A 20,239-nucleotide genomic window follows, 5' to 3' on the forward strand; every position below is an offset into this window, starting at 1 on the left:
ACACGGGGCAGAGACTGAGGTAGCAGGGAGAGAGCAAAGAAAGGGTTTAATAAGGAGCCAGGACCTACTGTGGTGATCAGGGCAGGCCTGGGTCAGACAAGGGCTTGCACACCATCAAGCAACTGCTCACACGTGGCCCATCCCCTCCTCTCTGTCACTCCCCTTCCCCTAAATGTTCCTTGGCAGGTTTTGCACAGCCCCATCTGGAACATCCCAAACCCTCCTCCTTCCCCCCCATTTTATCAGTTACAAAGCCAGCGGTGTCCCTCTCCAAAGCTGTGTCTGGAGCTTCTTGTTCGCCCATTAAGTAGTGGCTGGAGACTTTCAGTCATTGCCATCTCTACTGCTCTTTTATGTGCAGCAGGTCTGTGTCTCTGTCAATCATTACCCTCTTTTGCATTTAAAGAGTACTTCAGTGGGGACTGTAATGGAGTGGATGCTCTCACCTTCCACATAGCTTTACAGAAGCAACTCAGTGTCAGCGTGAGCAGCAATAGTTTGAACAGTTTCCCATGACTAGTACTGCAAAATTCAGTACTTGGCGACGCATGAGGCTGGGTTGGTAAGGAATGAATATTTTAATGTGGAAAGGCTGTAGCAGAGCTCTTGCCACTGGAGAAATATTTCATTTCTTTTCACTGGGATCACTGTAACAAGAATTAAAGCAATTAAATATTTGTAGCAGATTTAGCTTATGACCAGCTGTTCCTTTGTTTATTATACCAACAGCATCTTGCATGTACACGGGTGTGCTGCAGCTCTCAACTCTTCCCCACAACCCGTTTTCAAGAGGAGGTGAGGAGACGGGAGCAGTACAGTACAGTGTGGAAATGTACACAATAAAAAGTGTGTATGCTGTTCTGATCAGGTGAGTTTATTTGTTGTTAATTGTATTTCTGTATTGAAAATTCTGTATTGAGAAGTCTTGAGTCTGAGATACCCAAACCACAGCAGCAAACACCACCACCACCATCCCCCACTCCTACAATAAACAAACATGCAAACCAGAGATGGATGTTTTGCATGTTCGGGCATGTTGCAAACCAGGCCTGTCTGATGAGGCACACAAAGAAATGGCACTATGACATATATATGGTGTTGTGGAAGAGAAGCACTCAGAGCTTTCTCACTGTCTTTTTGATTAACCATTGCATATGAGCTATTTAACAAAGCATTTTGTGAAGCCAATGCTTCCTGTCTGGTCAAAGCTGATGTCTTCAAAAGCAGCATTTCCTGTGAGCTGGTGTCAGCTTTTCAAATTGTGGATTTACTGTGGTTTATTGCTCATGACAAGAAAGAGAAGCCACATACAAGCTGAATTCTCTGTAACCTAACTTTTTAAACATTAGGTTTAAAGAATTCAGGAACGTCTACTTTCTGCACATCTCCAGCTCCACCATGGAGGACGGGGTTTAGTTTGATTTGTTACAGAATCACAGAATGGTTTGGGTTCAAAGGGACCTTAAAGATGAACTAGCTCCAACCCCCCTGCCATATAATGTTATAATGTTTTAATAACTTAAATTGCTGAATTTCATATACTGAATTATAAAAAAGAAGCCTTTTATTACATTTAATCCTGCATTCTGTATGGAAACTAGCTTGAGACATCTGTGTTTTAAGTGAGGAACATCCTGCCCTAGAATATGCAGTCAGATGCAGCAGCACAGCAAAGAACTCAGGGCATGGGGGAGAATTTAGATCCAGCTTGCTGGGGAGTGTGGCAAGTCTGATGTCTGTGTCATAGATCTGCCCACAAGGAACCACAGACTTGTAAAACAATGCTGAAGATCTTTGTCCAGTCAGCATTAATCCTTTATGTGATTTCTGCGGTGTGCACAATGGATTTTGATCTTGTGAGTTATGGTGCGTGCTATAATTGCTAGGAAGAGCTGTACTAGCTTGCTTTGCCCCCAAGAGATGTTTTACATCACAGCTGCTCAAGTACTGTCTGGATGAGTTTGAAATATCAAAAGCCACAGACTCTAAAGCTTTTCTGTGAAAACGGGTCAGCAGCATCCTGCAGCTCACTCCTGCAGAGCTGGCCCTAAAGCTGCCAGCTCCTTGAACCACACACCCCACAAATTGGGGTGAGGGAGGAGAAGATCTTTAGATGTGGAGGCCTTTAGGCCTTATCAACAACACAAGACAGAGCAACCTGAAGTCTGTTTTAACTTCCTAAGCCCAAGGAGTCCCTTCCAGGAGCAAAGGATTTATTGTACTGCAAGGCAGGGTAGAACCTACCTGCCTCTCCAAAGCTGCTGTAGGGGAATCAGCTGTAACATTCAGCCTCCATCTTCTTCTTTCATACTGAAATTTCACTACTTGTCACAGAGTCACAGAACAGTGGAGATTGGGAGGCAGCTCTGGTGACCGTAAGTGCCCTGCTTGAAGCAGGGTCAACCCATGAACATGAGCTGGCAGTGTGCAGTCACAGCCCAGACAGCCAACTGTATCCTGGGCTGCGTCAAGAGGAGCGTGACCAGCGGGTTGAAGGAGGTGATCCTGCCCCTCTACTCTGCTCTCGTGAGACCTCACTTGGAGTATTGTGTGCAGTTCTGGTGTCCTCAACATAAAAAGGACATGGAACTGTTGGAACAAGTCCAGAGGAGGGCCACGAGGATGCTCAGGGGACTGGAGCACCTCCCGTATGAAGACAGGCTGAGGAAGTTGGGGCTGTTCAGCCTGGAGAAGAGAAGGCTGCGTGGAGACCTCGCAGCAGCCTTCCAGTATCTGAAGGGGGCCTATAGGGATGTTGGAGAGGGACTCTTCATTAGGGACTGTAGTGATAGGACAAGCGGTGATGGGTTCAAACTTAAACAGGGGAAGTTTAGATTGGATATAAGGAAGTTCTTTACTGTGAGGGTGGTGAGGCACTGGAATGGGTTGCCCAAGGAAGTTGTGAATGCTCCATCCCTGGTGGTGTTCAAGGCCAGGTTGGACGTAGCCTTGGGTGGGATGGTTTAGTGTGAGGTGTCCGTGCCCATGGCAGGGGGGTTGGAACTGGATGATCTTAAGGTCCTTTCCAACCCTAACTATTCTGTGATTCTATGAACTACAGCAAGCTACTAACGACATTGTCCAGTTGGCCTTTGAATGTCTTCCAAAGAAAGAGGCTTTACCACCTCTGGGAAACCTGTTCCAGTTTTTGATCACATTCACTGTACATAAAAAAAAAAAAAAAAAAAAAAAGAAGGAAAAATAAAGGAAAAAAACAAAAAGACAAGATCCCCCTGAACCTTTTCTTCACCAGGCTGAACAGTCCCAGTGCTCATAGCCTCTGCTTGTATGAAAGATGCTTCAGTTCCTTAATCATCTTATTGGCTCTTTCCTACTTGCTCCAGTAAATCCACATGCTTCTTGTACAGGGGAGCCCAAACTGGATACACAGCCTGACCAGTGCAGTGTAGAGGGGAAGGATCACTTCCCTTGGCCTACTGACCGCTTTCTGCCTAATGCAACCTAGGAGGCTGTTGGCCACCTTTGCCATGAGGGCACGTTGTTGCCTCATGTTCAGTTTGTCATTTGCCAGGAATTCCCAGATCCTTTTCTGCAAAGCCGCTTCCCAGACAGCTGACCACAGTGTGTGTTGATGTCTCACCATGTACAGGAGCTTGCATTTGCCTTTACTGAACTTCATGAGGTTTCTTTCTAGCCATTTCTCCAACCATGTCCAGATCTCTCTGAATGCTGGGACAACCACCTGGTGTATCAGTCATTCCTTTCAGTTTTGTCTCATCTGAGAACTTACTGAGGGTAAGAGAACTCACTCTGCTCTATTGTGAAGGTCACAGGTCACAGACACACTACTGCATCCAGTGTTGAGCCCTGGGGCACGTCTGGTCACTAGCCTGCAGCTAGACTGTCACAACCCTCTGAACCCAGCCCTACAGCCAGTTTTCAGTCTGTCTCACTATTTATCCAGCTCTATAGTTCGTCAGTACTTGTCTGTGAGGATGTTGCAGGAGACAAGAGACAATATCAAAATAACACCCACAGCTCTCCATGGCGTGAGTCACCTCACTGTAGAAGGTTATGAGGTCAGTCAGGCATGCCTTCCCCTTTGCAAAACTGTGCTGACAAGGTGATTGCCCTTCCTTAGCAGGGGGATTGGACTAGATGATCTCCAGAGGTCCCTTCCAATCCAAACCATTCTGTGATTCAGTGATTCTTATCCTTCCTGTGTCTGGAAATGGTTTCTAGGATGAGTTGCTCTATTAGCTTTCCAGGGGCTGATGTCAGGCTGACTGGCCTGTAGTTCCCTGGATCCTTCTTCTTGAAGACAGAAGTCATCTCCTGCCTTTGTCTTCAGGGACCTTTCCTGATTACCATGACCTTTTAAAGGTTGTTGACAGTGGCCTTGCAATGAAGTCAGCTCCCACAGCACTTGTGCTATGTCCCATCAGGGTCCATGAACTTGTGTATGTACATTTAGTCTCAATGCTCCCTAACATGATAGCTCCTCCACCAAAGTTAAGTCTGCTTTGCACTGGACTTCCTCATAGTTTCCATGGACCTGAGACTGCTGAAGGAAAGTCACATTAACAAAGGCTAAGACAAAGGAAGCACTGAGTCACAGAGTGTATCACCCTTTCCTACATCTTTGTGATCAGCTACACTGCAGCCCACATTTTTCCCTAGGTATTTTTTGCTTCCTGATGTACCCAATTAAACCTTTTTTGTGCCCTTTCACACCAGATTCCAATCCAGGCAGGCTTTGGCTTTCCTAACCCCATCCCTGCAAGCTAAGGGATTCATGCGGGCCCACTGTCACCATTTGTAACCTGCTCATTGGGTGGGCTACTCTTGAGTTCAAAGGAACTGACACTTGAAAACCATCCAACTATCCTGAACCTCTTCTCTCTAGGACTGTTTGCCATGGGATACCCAAAAGCAGATTCCTGAGCAGCCTGAAGTTTGCCTTCTTCAAGTCGTGGGTTGTGATTCTGCTTTTTGCAGGTTTTCCCTTCTTTTTAGGATCCTGAACTCCACCACCTTAGGTTACTGCAGCCACACCTTCCCCCACCCTTTACATCCCCAACCAGTTCTTGTTCATGTCCTTAAAAATAAATGGAGTAAGAAGAAAAAGAAGGGAAAGGACATGAAGAAAAAGGATGGAAAATATTTTTATGTTTCAAAATTAAACATATACATCTTCCTGGTAGCCTATATAGTAAAAATGATTATGAAATTTTAATAAAATTATGTTTCCAGATTTTGACTAAACCTCAGCATTAACAAAATGAGTGAACTGTGAAATCCTCTTCTGTTCTAAAAGTACTATTATTTGTTTTCCATTTGAAGACTGGCAGTGCAAGCCTTTGCTTTTAATAATGCAGTCTACAGATTCAGCTTGTTCAATGTATTCTGTTGCTCACTGAATTTAGCACTGCAATTAGCTCAAACAGAGTTTGGTGCAACCATGGCAGGAACACCTTTTTTTTTCACTGTAACTCTGAAGAAGTAGAGCTCTGTGCTGCGATAAAAGGACACAAATTTCCTGTGTGGGTCACCACGATACTTATTTCCCATCTCTCAGTTGCCCTGTTTCAGTCTGATAGTAACAATCAATTTGTCATCCTGCAGAGTAATATATGGAGACCAAGACAGATTCACCAGCTGTTCTGCTATCACATTTCAGCTTCCTCCTGTGGAAATAAGGTAAAACCCCTCAATTTTCTTGTCAAAATTCTCAAAGGATTTTTGGTTTTCAATCAACATGTCATTGGTATAGGTCAAATGCATCTGTATTGCTTTTATTACTGGTGCTTGCAGTGAAAGAGAGAAATCCATGCTGCAAATTGTCCCACTAGAATTACCCATGTCTGTCTATTTGCTGCATAAGGAAATATAATTCCTCACCTTTGTCATTTTGGTCAAGTTTAAGTTGCTTACTTATATTAGTTGATGTGGAGAATGCTAGGTAACTTCACCTATCTGTGAAAGTAAGATCCCCTGTCTAACACTGGCCTACCTAGCATTCATAGGAGCAGTTTAATCATAAATGATAGAGCTCTTTGAGAGCTATTGTCATTGCTTAAATGACTTTGTACTCCAGAAAGCTGATTTGAACTAGATTGTATTTAAGATCCCTTTCAACCCTAACCATTCTATGATTCTGTGATTTGTTCCATGTATTACTCTTCTGCTAATAATATATGCTACCATCAGAAATGATTCCGAGCTCCTGGAAGGAAAGCTCTTTTGACCTTCAGGAAAATTCAGATCCAGACCTGGACTTTGTAGCTAGTTGGACTTCTAAATTCCAAGTAAAGCAAAGTAAAAAAAAGCAACACTTAAAATCACATGACAGGAATAAAAAGGAACCCATCTATCTGAATGTGAAACACAGCCCTTCTTCCAAGAAACAGATGATGAGAAGACAAAGAACAGAGGAGAACATCACAAACAAAGGTAAAGTCTGTGAATGGGAAAGATGTATGCATTACTGGATAAACAGTCTAACAGATTTCATGTCCGAAGGGGGCCTACGCAGATGCCAGAGAGGGACTCTTCATCAGGGACTGTAGCAATAGGACAAGGGGTAATGGGTTTAAACTTCAACAGTGGAAGTTGAGGTTAGATATAAGGAAGAAGTTCTTTACTGTGAGGGTGCTGAGGCACTGGCACAGGCTGCCCAAAGAAGTGGTAAATGCCCCATCCCTGGCAGCGTTCAAGGCCAAGCTGGACAGAGCCTTGGGTGACATGGTCTAGTGTGAGGTGTCCCTGCCCATGGCAGGGGGGTTGGAACTAGATGATCTTGAGGTCCTTTCCAACTCTAATCGTTCTATGATTCTATGAATTAATTATTTGCATTTGTATGCTAATGTATTTTCTTTTCTAGCCTGCTATTTGTAGTTGGGAAGGATAGAGAGTTCGAGGCAGGTTAAAGTTGGAGACTTGCAGCTCCAATGGAGTTGTGATCTAATAATTTCTGTTGATGCTGTATCAAAAATGTCACTGTAGTTGGACTTCTCTTCAGACGTAATCCTGAGTTGTGACTGATCAATAAGCCCCTGCAATGGGAGAAGGGAAGTATGTAAGTGCCATGTAAGCATGAAGTATGCAGTATTGAATGTGGCTGCCAGAAAGAAGGCTGAACTTACTATTAAGGGTACCACAGAGGTACTTTGATCAGCAGGTGTACCATTTGAGTGATCAGCTGGTGTAAATTTGTGTAAATTTGCCCGTGAGTTGATTAAAAGAGTGTGAATGTCTTGCTCAGCCAGACCAGCACAGGGGGTGTGCGTGTATGTGACAGCCTAACACAGACTGCAACCACTGAACAGCTGACAAAAAGAGCTTTGAAGACAGCAACAGGCTTGAGCTGCTTACACCCACATATTCCTTGCTGATGGAACCCAGTGTTGTGATGGTGAGCAAATTATAGAGCCTAGCAATAAGAATCACATTTATCTTGTGATTCAGCTGTGTATTGAAATGCTATATTCTGCTAAATGTAATTTGCACTTTTGTGCTGCTTTCAACACATAGCTGTATCACCCTGCTAAATCAGAACCTCATGCAACATCACATTTCTTTAGCAAAAATAAACTGATATTAAACATTGAATTATCCATGTGTGGAATATCAAAAAGAACTAGTCAGATAATATTGCACTCTGACATGAGTGCAGGGTGAAGTAAACAGGCACTGCAGTTTCACATATATTGTATTTCTAGAGCTGATCCCGTTGAGAAAACCTCACCTTTATCATATTTATGTTCTTTTTCTTCCTGTTAGATTTTCCTGGTTTATGCACCAGCTGCCGTATTACTGCAGTGATTCTAGGAATCCTCATCTTGGCATCACTGGGAACAGCACTGGGTTTTATTATCAAGGGTAAATAAATACCTGCCATTGAAACTATTTTAATGTCAGGAAGCAAAACAGCTTTTGATATCTGCTCAGGGCTCCAAGAAGGGCATGGAAGTATAATTTCTCTATTAAAAAAGACCTGATTCTGTTATCTGAGGTTTTTAAACATTAAGTTTGGCCTAGTTAGACCTGTCTTCAGCAGGAACAAGAAAGTAAGGCATAGGGAATATCAAAGATGCCTTTGAGAGGGGCAACTGGGTAGACTTCAGTGTGTAGCAAGCACACTTTGTTGGGTGCTCAACCACTCATGACTATTTACATCCTGATGAATGCAGCTCTAGGCTGGAGGACACAACCAGAAAGCCCATTTTTTGGTGTGTATCTGCAGATCATTGCTGTACAGTGAGGGAATGAACCCTGAGGTGTTCAGTGGCCATCCATGGGCCAGTGGCACTAGCTGCTCTCCTGTCAGGAAGGAAAAGGAGGGTGCTTCAAGCTTCAAGACCTCCATGACTAGCAGCTGTTACAAAATGATTCCTGGTCCTAGCAGCAGTCAGAGCTTAGTGGTGGGGGCTGTATGGAAGTGGGTGATCTGCCACGGTCCTGTCAGGTGCCAGGTCTCTGCCTATCCCATTGGACAGAAGGAAACATGGCCAAAGATGAAGTTTATATGGGGCAGACAGAATGAAAAGGGGAGGGGAAAACAAAAGAGCAAAAACACTAGAAAGGAAAACGAAAAGGAAAAGGAAGGCCCCAAGAGACCCCTCCATAATCTCCCACCTATTCCCATCTGGTAAGTGGGTGCTTTTCACAGAGCCCTCCAGAGGCTCTGTGCAGTTAATGACGTTGTCTTTGCCAGTCTCAGAACAGCTCCAGCGATGGCATTACTATAATGCTGGAGAATCATTTCCTAGAGAGGATGTGTGTGAGAAATGTGTTTGCAATGGAGCTGGCCCTGACTATGAACGAGAAGAGAGCTGTACGATTGTTTTGCAGGCTATCCATGCCCACGCTGCCCTGAGCAGTGGGTCGCCTACAGAGGGAGCTGCTACTCCTTCTCCAAGCAGAAGAAGGACTGGCATTCCAGCCGGCAGTCCTGCGGGGCACAGGGAGCTCATCTCCTGGTGATCAGTGATACCAGCGAAATGGTGGGTGCCTTTGCAGTGACCAGGACTGAGGGCCTTTGCCATACAGGATAATAGGATTGCAGGGCAGTAGGTCGAAGGCGCTGTACTGTCCAGCTGTTCCCCTCTGTGAGGAAGGGAAAGTGTAAAAGGCCTTTGCAAGAAGGGCTTGCTTCTTTCTGCCTGCCCTTGCTGAGCTTGTCATGGGCTCAGCCCTCAGACCCACGGCTGGGGGAGTTGCTTGGCACTCTGAAATGCTGCCTCTCACAAAGTAGGTTCCTACAGTAATGAATGGTGTGGGTGCCCAAAGGACATTGAGAAATAGCTGCAACCCTCCCTCTCTCACACAGCGCCCCATTGTTTTCCCCCAGAATCCAGGACTTGACCAGGTTTCTCTGAGACTACTGATCGCCCTGCCTCTCTGTCCCTCCTAGGACTTCTTCCAGATGATGCACACCGAATCCTACTGGATTGGTTTGCAGAATAGCACTGGTTATGACTGGGTCTGGGAAGATGGCTCAAAACTAAATGGCAAAAAGTGAGTATGGTATTTCCTCTGTATTTTTCCGTAAAGTAAAGGGCTTGAGATCCTTCCGATGCCCTTAAACTTTTAAATGAGATGTTCCATCTGTAGTCTGTGGAAGTCTATCAGCAATGAATACAGCTGCTATGTTCAGAGTGGCTGCTGCCTCCAGCAGCTCCAGAACTAACGGGTTCCTACTGTCCGGCTGCTGGAGCACAGCCTGGTGCACCAGAGATGTGGGAGCCTCTATCCCAGGATGATGTGCGCAGCTGCTACATTCCTGTTTGTAGGATCACTCACTAGGATACCTGAGCATGTGTCCCAGAGACACAAACACAGTCATAGGTGCAGGCAAAGGACTCTCACACAGCTGGCTGCACACACTGCCAACAAACAAGGCACTGCCTTCAGCAGCAGCCGCATGTAGTGCTAATAGGACTCCCATAAAGCATAACAATAGGCAGGTAAGTCCCCTTCCTCCTCTTTGGCTGCTCAGGATTGAAATCCATTAGTGAATACACACACACAACACTCCCTAGGTTCCCAGGGCCTCCTACCCCCTGGCTAGTGCAGCTTGGAGCTGCCATGGAATTGCAACTGCACATGGACAGTCTCCCTGCTCACACATGGCCTGACCCCTCCTCTGTCACTTCCCTTCCCCTAAATGTTCCTCGACAGGTTTTGCACAGCCCCACCTGGAACATCCCAAAGCCTCCTCCTCCTCCTCCCCCCTCTTTTATCAGTTATAAAGCTCAGGGTGTCCTTCTCCAAAGCTGTGCCTGGAGTTTCTTGATGGCACATTAAGTAGTAGCCAAACACTTCTAGTCTTTGCTGTTGCCTCTGTTACCTCTTTTGCACCAGATTTGTGTCTCTGTGGATTTCTGTTTGATCATTAATTCCCCTTTGCATTGAAAAGGTTTTCTATTGGAAAACCATAATGAAACAGAGGCTTTCATCTTCCACCTGCCCATACAACACATTCAAACTGGAATAATTGATACTTTCTATCCCAAGTCTCCAGATGCTTTAAAGCAGGGCAACAAAAATTCCCCTGTGGGACAGCACGTTTCTCTCAGTGATGGGAAATGGAGAGCCCAAAATGAGACAGACTACCCCTTAAATCTCAGGGTGAGCTGTGGGCATAGCAAGCCCCACTGCCAGACCTCACATGTTCCAGGGGGTCTTTCCTGACACAAGGTCATAAAGTCCAGCTTCAGTGAGTCTCCTACCTCCAAAGAAGTGCAAGGTTCTTCCCCCTGCCAAAGTGATGATCCTTTTCTAATGTCCTTCCGCTTGCGTGCTCTGCCTGTGTCTCCCACAGTGTCCTGTTCAACAGCCCCGTGCAGAACTGTGCCGTTCTGCTGGATGGTGCCATTCGTGCTTCCAGCTGTGAAATCCTTGCCCCATGGATCTGCGAGAAATCTCTTCAGTGACCTCAGAGGACCTTGTGTGAGGAAGTGTGCTTTGGAGAGTTGTGCTAAGGCTTGGTCCCTGTGGAAGTGTCTCAGGAAGCTTCTCAAAGAGAGAAGCTGTGCTCCTTGCTGCTGTTTGTACCTGGAGAAAACTGCAGCATGGCTGCCAGTGTTTCACTGCTGTGTAACTCACCGTGATGGGGTAAACCCGTTACCCTGCTGAGATGAAAATAAACACAGGTTGCTTCTAACAATTTCTTCAGTGGTTACTTTCTGTTTTCCTCCCCGATATCATTGTTTAGTGCATTAGGTGGTTGATAAATGGGCAGAAAGGAAGCTGGTGGCAGGAACAGTCAGGAGGGCAGGGAGTGAAATATTTTCTTTGCGCTAACACTGCAGAATAGCAGCGTCTCCTGTTGCAGAGAACACAATACCGCTACAGCTCTTAAACAGGCTCCTGCCCCAGATCTGCCTGAAAGATTGCTGACTGACACAATTACTTTTGTCAGCAGCCAAATAAACACAGCTCCTTTGCCCTGAGGCCCCCCAGTAAAGGTGCCCTCAGCTATGTTTAACATCTTTGTCACTGACATGGACAGTGGGATGAGGCACCCTCAGCAAGTTTGCCAATGACACCAAGCTGTGTGGTTCGGTTGACACACTGGAGGGAAGGGATGCCATCCAGAAGCACCTTGACACACTTGAGAGGTGGCCAATGCCAGCCTCATGAAGTTCCTCAAAACAGGGCTTTACCCAAATTGCAAGCAGGATGGTTTGAGACCGGGTCTGGGGGAGCAGCAAGGGCCAGTGCTCTGTAGCGTGTGGATGGCTTGCTGGGAGCTGAGAGCAGTAACATGGCTGGCAGAGGTGATGGCCCATGTCCCTGCCACCTCTTCTCTCTTTTGGTAACTGTAGGACAAGTTTCTGATTCATTGGAGGGAAGCTCCAGTTTTTCCCACTAAGCATGGTGGATGCTGTGGCTTAGGTGATGCCTTGTCAGCTGCAGAAACAGGGTTTCTTTTTCTTCCTATGCAGAAAATGTGGGGAATAGAGACACCAGCACCGTGGCACACAATACAGATGTAAGGTAAGAATATAAAGCCAGTTTGTCCCAGAACTGTTTGATTGACTAACACAGATGTAGCCTAAGAAATCTTGCCTCATTTTTCATACAGGGTTAGCACCTGTTTGGACTGTGCTCTGTTTCACAGACAGGGCCATCAGCTCCCTTCAGCAGTTGAACATCTGTAGTCAACATGCAAAGTTAACATGTGCACAGGTCTAACCTGGGACTCCAGCCTAATCCACACAGATTTGTTCTGAGATGACACCTTTGACATAGTGAGCAGTCTGGATCTCGGTAGATCTCCTAGTATTAACAGTGATGATTTCCACTGAAAGCATCATCAAGCAAATAAATCTTCCTGTTTGCTTGCATAGATCACCTTTCATCAAGGCATTTTTTCCTGAAGGTTGATACACTTGACAAAATCATGTATTGTGGAGAAGGATAAGGCTATTCTCCTTTACAGTGTAATCCCAGGAGAGCCAAGTTTTGGTTACAAAATTCCTAACAGTGAATCCTACTTAATGTTGTGGTCTTAGGTCCTGCACTGACGTTACTAAATCTGTCCCACTGGGTGACTTTATAATCTGTGTTCCACCCTTTGGAGGTTCACAATGCCTACACCCATCTTACATAAACAGTGGATATTTGAGTTGTTTGACTTGTTGAAACAAGAGTTTTTAATAGAAAATACTTATGATAATCCTTGTCTCAGAGTGGAAAATTGGAATAGGTGGCAGGATTCTGTCCCACACTGAGTTAGATTAGTTCATAGAATTGTAGAATCCTAGGATGGTTTGGGTTGAAAAGGACTTTGAGATCATCTAGTTCCAACCCCTCTGCCACTGGTAGGGACATCCCATCCTGTTTCTTCTCCTGCACTTCTTAAGAGGCAGCACAAAACTTCCCAGAAAACACACTACCCCCAATTCACAGCCAGCATATATACTTTTTCCTCTGTTATTTCTTTATATAACTTAGCTTTCCACATTTCTGCTTTTGAAACTCCCACACTATGTAGGGCTTACATCTTTCAGATCTCCAAACAAAAATCATGCTATTTGGAGACAGAAAATCATTTTCAAACTAAGCTTATAAATCATACTTAAGCACCTTCAGTATTTCCGGAAGTGGATGAGTCTATGAAAGTGTTGACCTAGTTCTAGCAGAAGATTCTCCCCAGCTTCCCCTTCAGAGACCTGATGTTACTTTGCTTTTTCTGCTCTGTATCTAGCTGATCTAGGGTTGTTTTCTGTATCTCAAAGAACAGCTGCCTTTCCTTAAGGAGGATGATCATATCAATTTTTGTATCAATCTCTGTAGATTGCTTTGAGATCCTCTGGAAATGGAGGCTAGGCTTGCCACGTAGTGAAACCTGCCCAGAACTATCACTCAGACAAAATGAAACCTGAACTGCTTTGCCAGCTTTTACACTTTTGATGACTTTGGTATGTACTGGGAAAACCAGGAAAAGCACAAATAGCTGTTGCAAGGAAAGCACGCCTAAAGCTCTGAACTACATCTGCCCTGTTCTAAAGGATTCGGGTATGCAACAGAAAAAAACAAGAAGCACAGAGGAAATCTTAACAACCTTACATCCTTGTAACATACTAGGGACCCCAGAGAAGACCACTAATTGGCTTAACATATGGAGAAAGCTAAAGCAGCCTGGGCTGACCTGAAAATGAGACAATCTGTGACTTAGTGGCCATGTCAGCTAGGCAGCAATAAAGAGTGAAAACAAGTGTCACTGAGGGAAGGAACGGCTTCCCCAGATGTACAGCATCACAAAGAAGGCTACGCTCCAGCTGGAACTGCTATGTGTACAAGCTGGGCCACCAGATAGGTCTTGGACACTTTTCCCACCTGGAGTAAGCATACTTGTCATGGCCAAAGCAGTCTTCATTTGGGGCATTTTATTGCCAAATTGTGAAAACTTTGGATTACTGATTCAGATATTGAGAAGAAAAAAAAAAGTATACAATTAAACAAGCATTTAGGGAAACACCTTTCCTCTTCTTTCCCTCAACAAATCTTCAGTAAGCTGTCAGAAACGAATTTTTGGCCACAACAAATGCCAAATAAATTGGTACTGAAATGGGGAATGATGAAGGAACCCAGCAGTGTAACCAGAGCTCTCTCCTCCTCCCCCCTGCTCAGGTCCAACAGCAGCTCACTGCCCTCCTGCTGCTCCCAGCCTGCAGCCTCTTACACCATTCGTGAACTCTCAGCCCAGGATAGACTCAAGCGCCACTCACCATGGCTGCGTGCTTGCAAAGAAGTCACCAGGTCTTTAAACACCCTCTCCAACATGGTAGGTTATGAGGGTCATGTACCCACAACACAGCATAAGACAGCAGCAGAGAACTGGCCGGTATGGAATTACGGCCCACCAGACCCATGCCCAGCACCATGACTTTGGACCTTCCCAGCCACCCATACACCACTTCAGCTGATATTCCAAGCAAACAAGGTTTCCATAAGCCATACCTGCTCCTCCCCAGGAACTTACAGCTTGGAACCCAGGGATATTTAACTCATCCACTGCACTTAAATGAAGAGACCTGTAACCCTGCTCCAGCCCATGCAACCACTTTAAGGTCCCGGGTCGTCCAAGGGCCCTTCAGTCCCAGCCCCACTTGCAGCAGAGCCACTGGAAGCACGGGCAGCTGTGAAGGCAGAGGGGCAGGCAGTGGTGTAAGCAGCGGTGCAATCAAATTTCCGAACAGCTGGAGCATTGGTGGTTCAGTGGTAGAATTCTCGCCTGCCACGCGGGAGGCCCGGGTTCGATTCCCGGCCAATGCAACGCTTACTTTTCCGTTTTAGCTTTGACTTCTCCCCATTCCATGGTCTCGCTCTTCCCAAAATCTCAGCCTAAATAGCATCTTTACCTCAGGCTTCAACGAAATGCAAAAGCTTCCAGTGCCTAACTCAGTAGAGGCGTTTGCCAGTGGCCTGTCACCCTCTTTAATACCCAGGAGAGTCGTTACAGAAGATGTTTATGAACTTTTCCTCCCGAAACGTCTCTGTTCTCAACCTGCTCTGAGCAAAGCAGGCTGATGGCAGACGGGCATGGCCACCCCAGCGCCAGCTCCTGCCTGCTGCCCGGCGAGACCCCCGTGTCCTGACCGCGGCTGGCCCGGAGCCGGCCGCTCCCCGGAGCGTCGCGGGAGCTGAAGCCGCGCTGCTCAAGCCGTCAGCGCGGGGCTCGCAGGCACAACGCCGGTGTCGGACACAGACCCTGACCCGCTGGCGCCCAGAAGCTGACAGGCTCAAAGATAAACTTCAGCGGCACATGGATGGGGATGGGAGACACGGAGCAACTCGGGGTGGGGGGGGGCGGACTGCGCCCCTCCTGCCCGGTCACTGACCCTTACACAGCCACCGTCACCCGAGCCCTCGCTGGGGCTCCGGGTCCGCACACACCGAGGCCTGCAGCCCCGCGCGGCCCCTGGGTGGCCCCGTCAGCCGGGGGAGCCGGTCCGATATGGCTCCGTACCGCGGGCAGCTCCACGGCGCACGGCGGCATCCACTCAAGCATCACAGGCCGGCTCCTGCCCTCCCGCGATCCGCAGGTGCCCCGCTCTGCTCCCAGTCCCTCCGCGCGGTGCCGCCCCGTCATCCATCCCCTCGGCGCCGGTGCCCCCGCCCCGCTTCCCGCTCCCCCCGTCCCTCACTTCCCGGGGCCGAGGGCCGCTCTCTTCGCGCACCGCGCTGGCGGCCACGGCCCCTGCACCCCCCAGCACCGCCGTGCTCCAGGGCGCCCCCAGGCGACGCAGAGGCTGCCTCCAAAGTACCCGCTGCTCCGAAGGAGCGCGCTTGGTTTATTGCACACCGAGCGCCGCAGAGTCAATGGACCCTCAGCTAACTACCGAGCGCCCGCTGTCAGAAGCAGCTTAGCTGGGGCTCAAGGGGGACACCGGTCCCTTGGCAGCGGGAAGGCCGCGAAGGTAGTACACCCAGGAGACACCGGCCCCCCCGGGGCAGGAGACCACCATCCTGCTGGGGACAGCAGCCCCGCCGACAGCCGGGCTGCCCGCAAAGGAGATGGTGATGGCCATGGTCTTTTTGGCACGCAAGCTCTTGGGGGCCCTGACGGTGAAGGCCGGATGCTCCACCGTGCACTGGAAGGCCATGGTTTGGAGGAAGATGTTCTTGAAGGGGATGGAGATGGTGGTGCCAGCCTTGATGGGGAAGGGGCCCTGGGGCTTGGGTGGGAGGGCGAGGCCAACGAGAGGGATGCTGTAATCGCCGCCAAGCGGGGAGGAGAGCTGCAGTATGGCCCTGGCTTCACCCAGCTGGCAGGGCTCGAAGGTCACCTCCACGCTCAGCTCCGAGCCCCTGGGGCTGGCAGGGGCCGCACTGATGGTTTTCTCTGTTTGGAAGTCAGCACAATTGGTCTGCACAGGGGAGAAAAGAGACCATGGAGGGGGAGGGTCACAAAAGCTGAGTCAGCACCTCAGGAAGAAACCAACAGTCCCCTGCCATCACACTAGTTGTGGTTCCTGTCCCTGTCCTGTCACTATACGTCCAACCCACAGCATTCCCCTGCTGAATGGGCATGAGAACTGTCCAAGTGTGCCAAGCAGGGACAACCTTGCACCCAAACCCCAAGAGGCCTTACTGGGCTGTAAGGTGGAAGTCCAGACACCATGGAGCCTGCCAAAGCACCTCCAACAAGGGCAGCAGAGAGCATTCTGCAAGGGAGGCCAGTCCAGCTAGGGACAAGCCCACTGCTGGTGGGCAGACCCCTGGACTCGCATGGCCATCCCACCTACGCCAGACCAAGCCAGAGGGGCTGGACCCCTTGGCAGAGAGGGCCTGTGCTGGCCAGAGGAGCTGCCTCCCAGCCAGATCCCTGGCAGCCCAGTCTCACCTGGAGGAGGTACTCAGTCTTCTGCCGGGCATAATTCATTATTTTTGTGGTGATGGTCTGACTAGAGCCCAGTGTGATGGAGAAGTAGAGGGGCTTCTCTGGCCTGCTCATGATGGCTTTCAATTGCAAGTTGTAGTAGAAAGAGCCCAAGTCGCTGCTCTGGAGCACCAGGCACCCAGTGCTCTCACCCACTTTCAGGGGCTGGTACTCAAGTACAAGATCAGCCTAAGAAGAAGGAGGGGAAAAGCCACTGAGTTAGACAGAGACAGCGAATTCAGGGCCTAGGATGGGGGAAATTGTTCCCTGGTGTGCTCACACAGTGCTGGAAGGCTGGGCTGCCTTCCTTGTTCCAACTCCTTCTCTCTGGGACACAGCCTTGCTGCATCTAGGGGGACAGTTCACTTGCAGGACAGTCCCCAAAAGCTGAGAGTTCTCCAGCACTATCCCAGAAGCTTCCCACCCTAAAATGCCCCTATAATGCCTCGGGGCACACACCATGTCCTATCAATCCAGGCTAAAGGCACCCTCCGGTGGGCTGAGGCATGCCTTGCAGCCACTCTGAACTGAAAAACCACATTAAATAAAGAGCATGTGGCGCGAGGACCTGCCACATGAGGCCTGATGGAAGCATACCACAAGGGGTAGCAGAGCAGACTCCACCAGCACAGGATGATTCCCACTAGGGATATTCTCACACACTACTTCCCCTCTAAACTGTCAGCAGATGGGAGCTGCCACCCTTGGAAAGAAGCCCCAGATGGTTTGTTCAGGGCATCACCCATCAAGAGCACCCCCTCCCAGAAAGGCTGAAGTGAGAGTGTACTTGAGGAGCTTTGCTCCTACCTCTGACTGTGCAGGAACAGTGAATTGTGGCGGAACACTGACGTCGGGCACTTTGCAGTCTATGGCAAACGTCACTGGGACGGACAGAGGGTTATCCACCTTGACGGTGGAGGACACTCTCTGCCGAACACTGGTGGTAATTTCGACAGTGCTGATGGGTTCTGAAGCAGTAGCTTTGTAAGTCACCATGTAGAACAAGTATTCCCCCGTCTCCTCATTGAGGAAGGTCACCTGAATCAGAGAAAAAGGGAAGTGCGGGTCATTCTCTGCCAAGGACCTTTGCAGGTCAAAGGAGGTGATCCTGCCCCTCTACTCTGCTCTTGTGAGACCTCACTTGGAATATTGTGTGCAGTTCTGGTGTCCTCAACATAAAAAGGACATGGAACTGCTGGAGTAAGTCCAGAGCAGGGCCATGAGGATGATTAGGGGCTGGAGCACCTCCCGTATGAAGATAGGCTGAGAAAGTTGGGGCTGTTCTGCTTGGAGAAGAGAAGGCTGCATGAAGACCTCATAGCAGCCTTCCAGTATCTGAACGGGGCTTATAGGGATGCTGAGGAGGGACTCTTCATTAGGGATTCTAGTGGTAGGACAAGGGGTGATGAGTTCAAACTTAAACAGAGGAAGTTCAGGTTAGATATAAGGAAGAAGTTCTTTACTGCGAGGGTGGTGAGGCACTGGAATGGGTTGCCCAGGGAAGTTGTGAATGCTTCATCCCTGACAGTGTTCAAGGCCAGCTTGGATGGAGTCTTGGATGACATGGTTTAGTGTGAGGTGTCCCTGCCCATGGCAGGGGTGTTGAACTAGATGATCTTAAGGTCCTTTCCAACCCTAACTATTCTGTGGCTCTATGATTCTGCAGATAAAAATATACCAGCTGTGCTAAGTCAGCTCAAAGAGCCTGCCAAGCACAACGCCCTGATTTCAGGAATAGCTGTGAGCAGCCACAGAGGAGGAGTGCAAGACTGGGGGAAAGCATGTGTAGTATTTCACAGAACCCTAGAATGGTATGGGTTGGAAGGGATCTTAAGGATCATCTAGTTATCCCTCTTGCATGGAACCTTTCACTAGATCAGACTGCTCAAAGCCTCATCTAACCTGGTGTTAAACACTTCCAGGGATGGGGCATCCGTAACTTCTCTGGGCCATGTGCTTCAATGTCTCAACGTCATCACAGTGAAGAACTTCTTCCCAACTTCCCAATATCCAATCTAAATCTCTCCTCTGTCAGTTTAAAGCCATTCCTATCCCTACATACCCTTGTATAAAGCTGCTCCACAGCTTTCTTAGCTTTCTTTTTGGCCCATTCAGGTACTGGAAGTCTTCTCTAAGGTCTCCCCAGAGCCTTTGCACAGCAAAACAAGCCCAGCTCTCTTAGCCTTTCCTCATAGGGAGGTGCTCCAGCCCTCTGATTATCTTTCATGGCCTCTCCTGGACTCGCTCAAGCAGGTCCATGTCCTTAGGCTGGCCCCAAAGCTGGACGCAGTATTCCAGGTGGGATCTCATCAGAGAGGAGTAGATGGGGAGAATCACCTCCCTTGACCTGCTGCTCACACTCTGGGGATGCAGCCCAGCACATGGTAGGGGGGTGTGGTTCTGGGCTCAAGGGCACACTGCTGCCTCATGTTGAGCTTCTTGACAGCCAACACCCCCAAGTTCTTCTGCTTTCTCCTTTAGAGGCTCCTGATTACCCATTGCATCCACCTTACCAGTGTCCTGACTCACCTGTACTCAGCTGCGTGACCCTCACAGAAACCATTGTGTTAGGGGGTGTGGGGAGTGATGCCTGCTCTTTAGTTCCCACCCAGGACACCTACAATCCCACCAGTGGGCATTTTGAGGTATGAAAACAGGTGTGTACCTTCTTGGTGAGCCAACAGCTCCTTGAAGGGCCGACAGCCTGAAGTCCACACTTACCACTGCGTTAATGACTGCTTCTTTGTACGAGAGGAACATGAGCTGGTAGTCCTTCTTGGCAGAGCCTGGCACATCGATGTGTTCCAGCCCCTGCAGCACAAAACTGCTTTCCAGCTTTTCTGGTTTGAGTATGTCTATCACCACAAGAAACCTGTGGGTGAGAGGACACATAGAAGGTCAATGGTAAGGACAAAAACAGGTACAATACCGCCCCTCTCATCCTCAGTGCCTCAGGAAGAGAGAGCCAGCTTTTGTCCACCTTGGAGGCAAGGCCTTCAGGATGGGTCTGTGTAGGCAAAACATGGGTAGTGCGTAGGCACCTATTGCCAAAAATGGCCAAAGAGAGTAAAAAGCTTTCAGGAAGGATATTCCATGCAGTGGAAGGTTTCTTCCTTGTGCTGCTGCAGGGATTGCTGATGGGGTGAGATTTCCTGGGCTGGACTCACCTCTGTGGCCTGTGTAGCCAGTTGCAGACGGGGATGAGCTCAGTGTGGGAAGTTCTACACGCCACCTGCCGGGAAATGATTCCTGAACACTCTGGCCCTTCAGCAGTTCCTTGCAGGCAGTAGTACAAGCCCATCCCGTCCGGCAATGGGAAGAAGATGGAACCCTAGAAGACAAGACGGAGGATAAGTGAGCTCTCCTGTGCTCTGTCTGGGCCAG

General features: G+C 48.5%; 2 protein-coding genes and 1 non-coding gene across 4 annotated transcripts in view; 2 read left to right on the top strand and 1 right to left on the bottom strand.

Annotated features, from left to right (window-relative positions):
• The first annotated feature begins 5,437 nt into the window (after positions 1-5,437).
• LOC136007178 (killer cell lectin-like receptor subfamily G member 1) lies at positions 5,438-11,092 on the top strand. 2 transcript variants are annotated; one of them, XM_065665097.1, is made up of 6 exons: positions 5,438-5,661; positions 6,172-6,414; positions 7,744-7,842; positions 8,815-8,966; positions 9,377-9,480; positions 10,787-11,092. In XM_065665097.1, the coding sequence occupies exons 2-6, from the start codon at positions 6,174-6,176 to the stop codon at positions 10,896-10,898; spliced, it is 708 nt and encodes a 235-aa protein (XP_065521169.1). In that variant the 5' UTR covers positions 5,438-5,661; positions 6,172-6,173; the 3' UTR covers positions 10,899-11,092. The 2 variants fall into 2 exon arrangements, with proteins under 2 accessions (XP_065521169.1, XP_065521168.1); XM_065665096.1 differs by lacking the exon at positions 5,438-5,661 and having other exon boundaries at positions 6,061-6,414.
• Positions 11,093-14,677: 3,585 nt separating this feature from the next.
• TRNAG-GCC (transfer RNA glycine (anticodon GCC)) lies at positions 14,678-14,748 on the top strand. The gene has a single exon. It is a non-coding gene; the product is annotated as a tRNA-Gly (tRNA).
• A 989-nt stretch (positions 14,749-15,737) lies between these two features.
• The window catches only part of LOC136006083 (hydrocephalus-inducing protein homolog), a 107,122-nt gene continuing 102,620 nt past the window's right edge, over positions 15,738-20,239 (bottom strand). Inside the window, exons 80-84 of the mRNA XM_065664102.1 lie at positions 20,023-20,186; positions 19,577-19,727; positions 17,663-17,893; positions 16,820-17,044; positions 15,738-16,343 (exon numbers count right to left, since the gene is read on the bottom strand). Coding sequence (XP_065520174.1) covers positions 15,840-16,343; positions 16,820-17,044; positions 17,663-17,893; positions 19,577-19,727; positions 20,023-20,186 — 1,275 coding nt within the window. The 3' untranslated portion in view covers positions 15,738-15,839. The remainder of the gene's footprint in view (positions 16,344-16,819; positions 17,045-17,662; positions 17,894-19,576; positions 19,728-20,022; positions 20,187-20,239) is intronic.

The sequence above is a fragment of the Lathamus discolor genome, chromosome 1 (genome assembly GCF_037157495.1).
Source record: "Lathamus discolor isolate bLatDis1 chromosome 1, bLatDis1.hap1, whole genome shotgun sequence".
NCBI classification, from domain to species: Eukaryota; Metazoa; Chordata; class Aves; order Psittaciformes; family Psittacidae; genus Lathamus; species Lathamus discolor.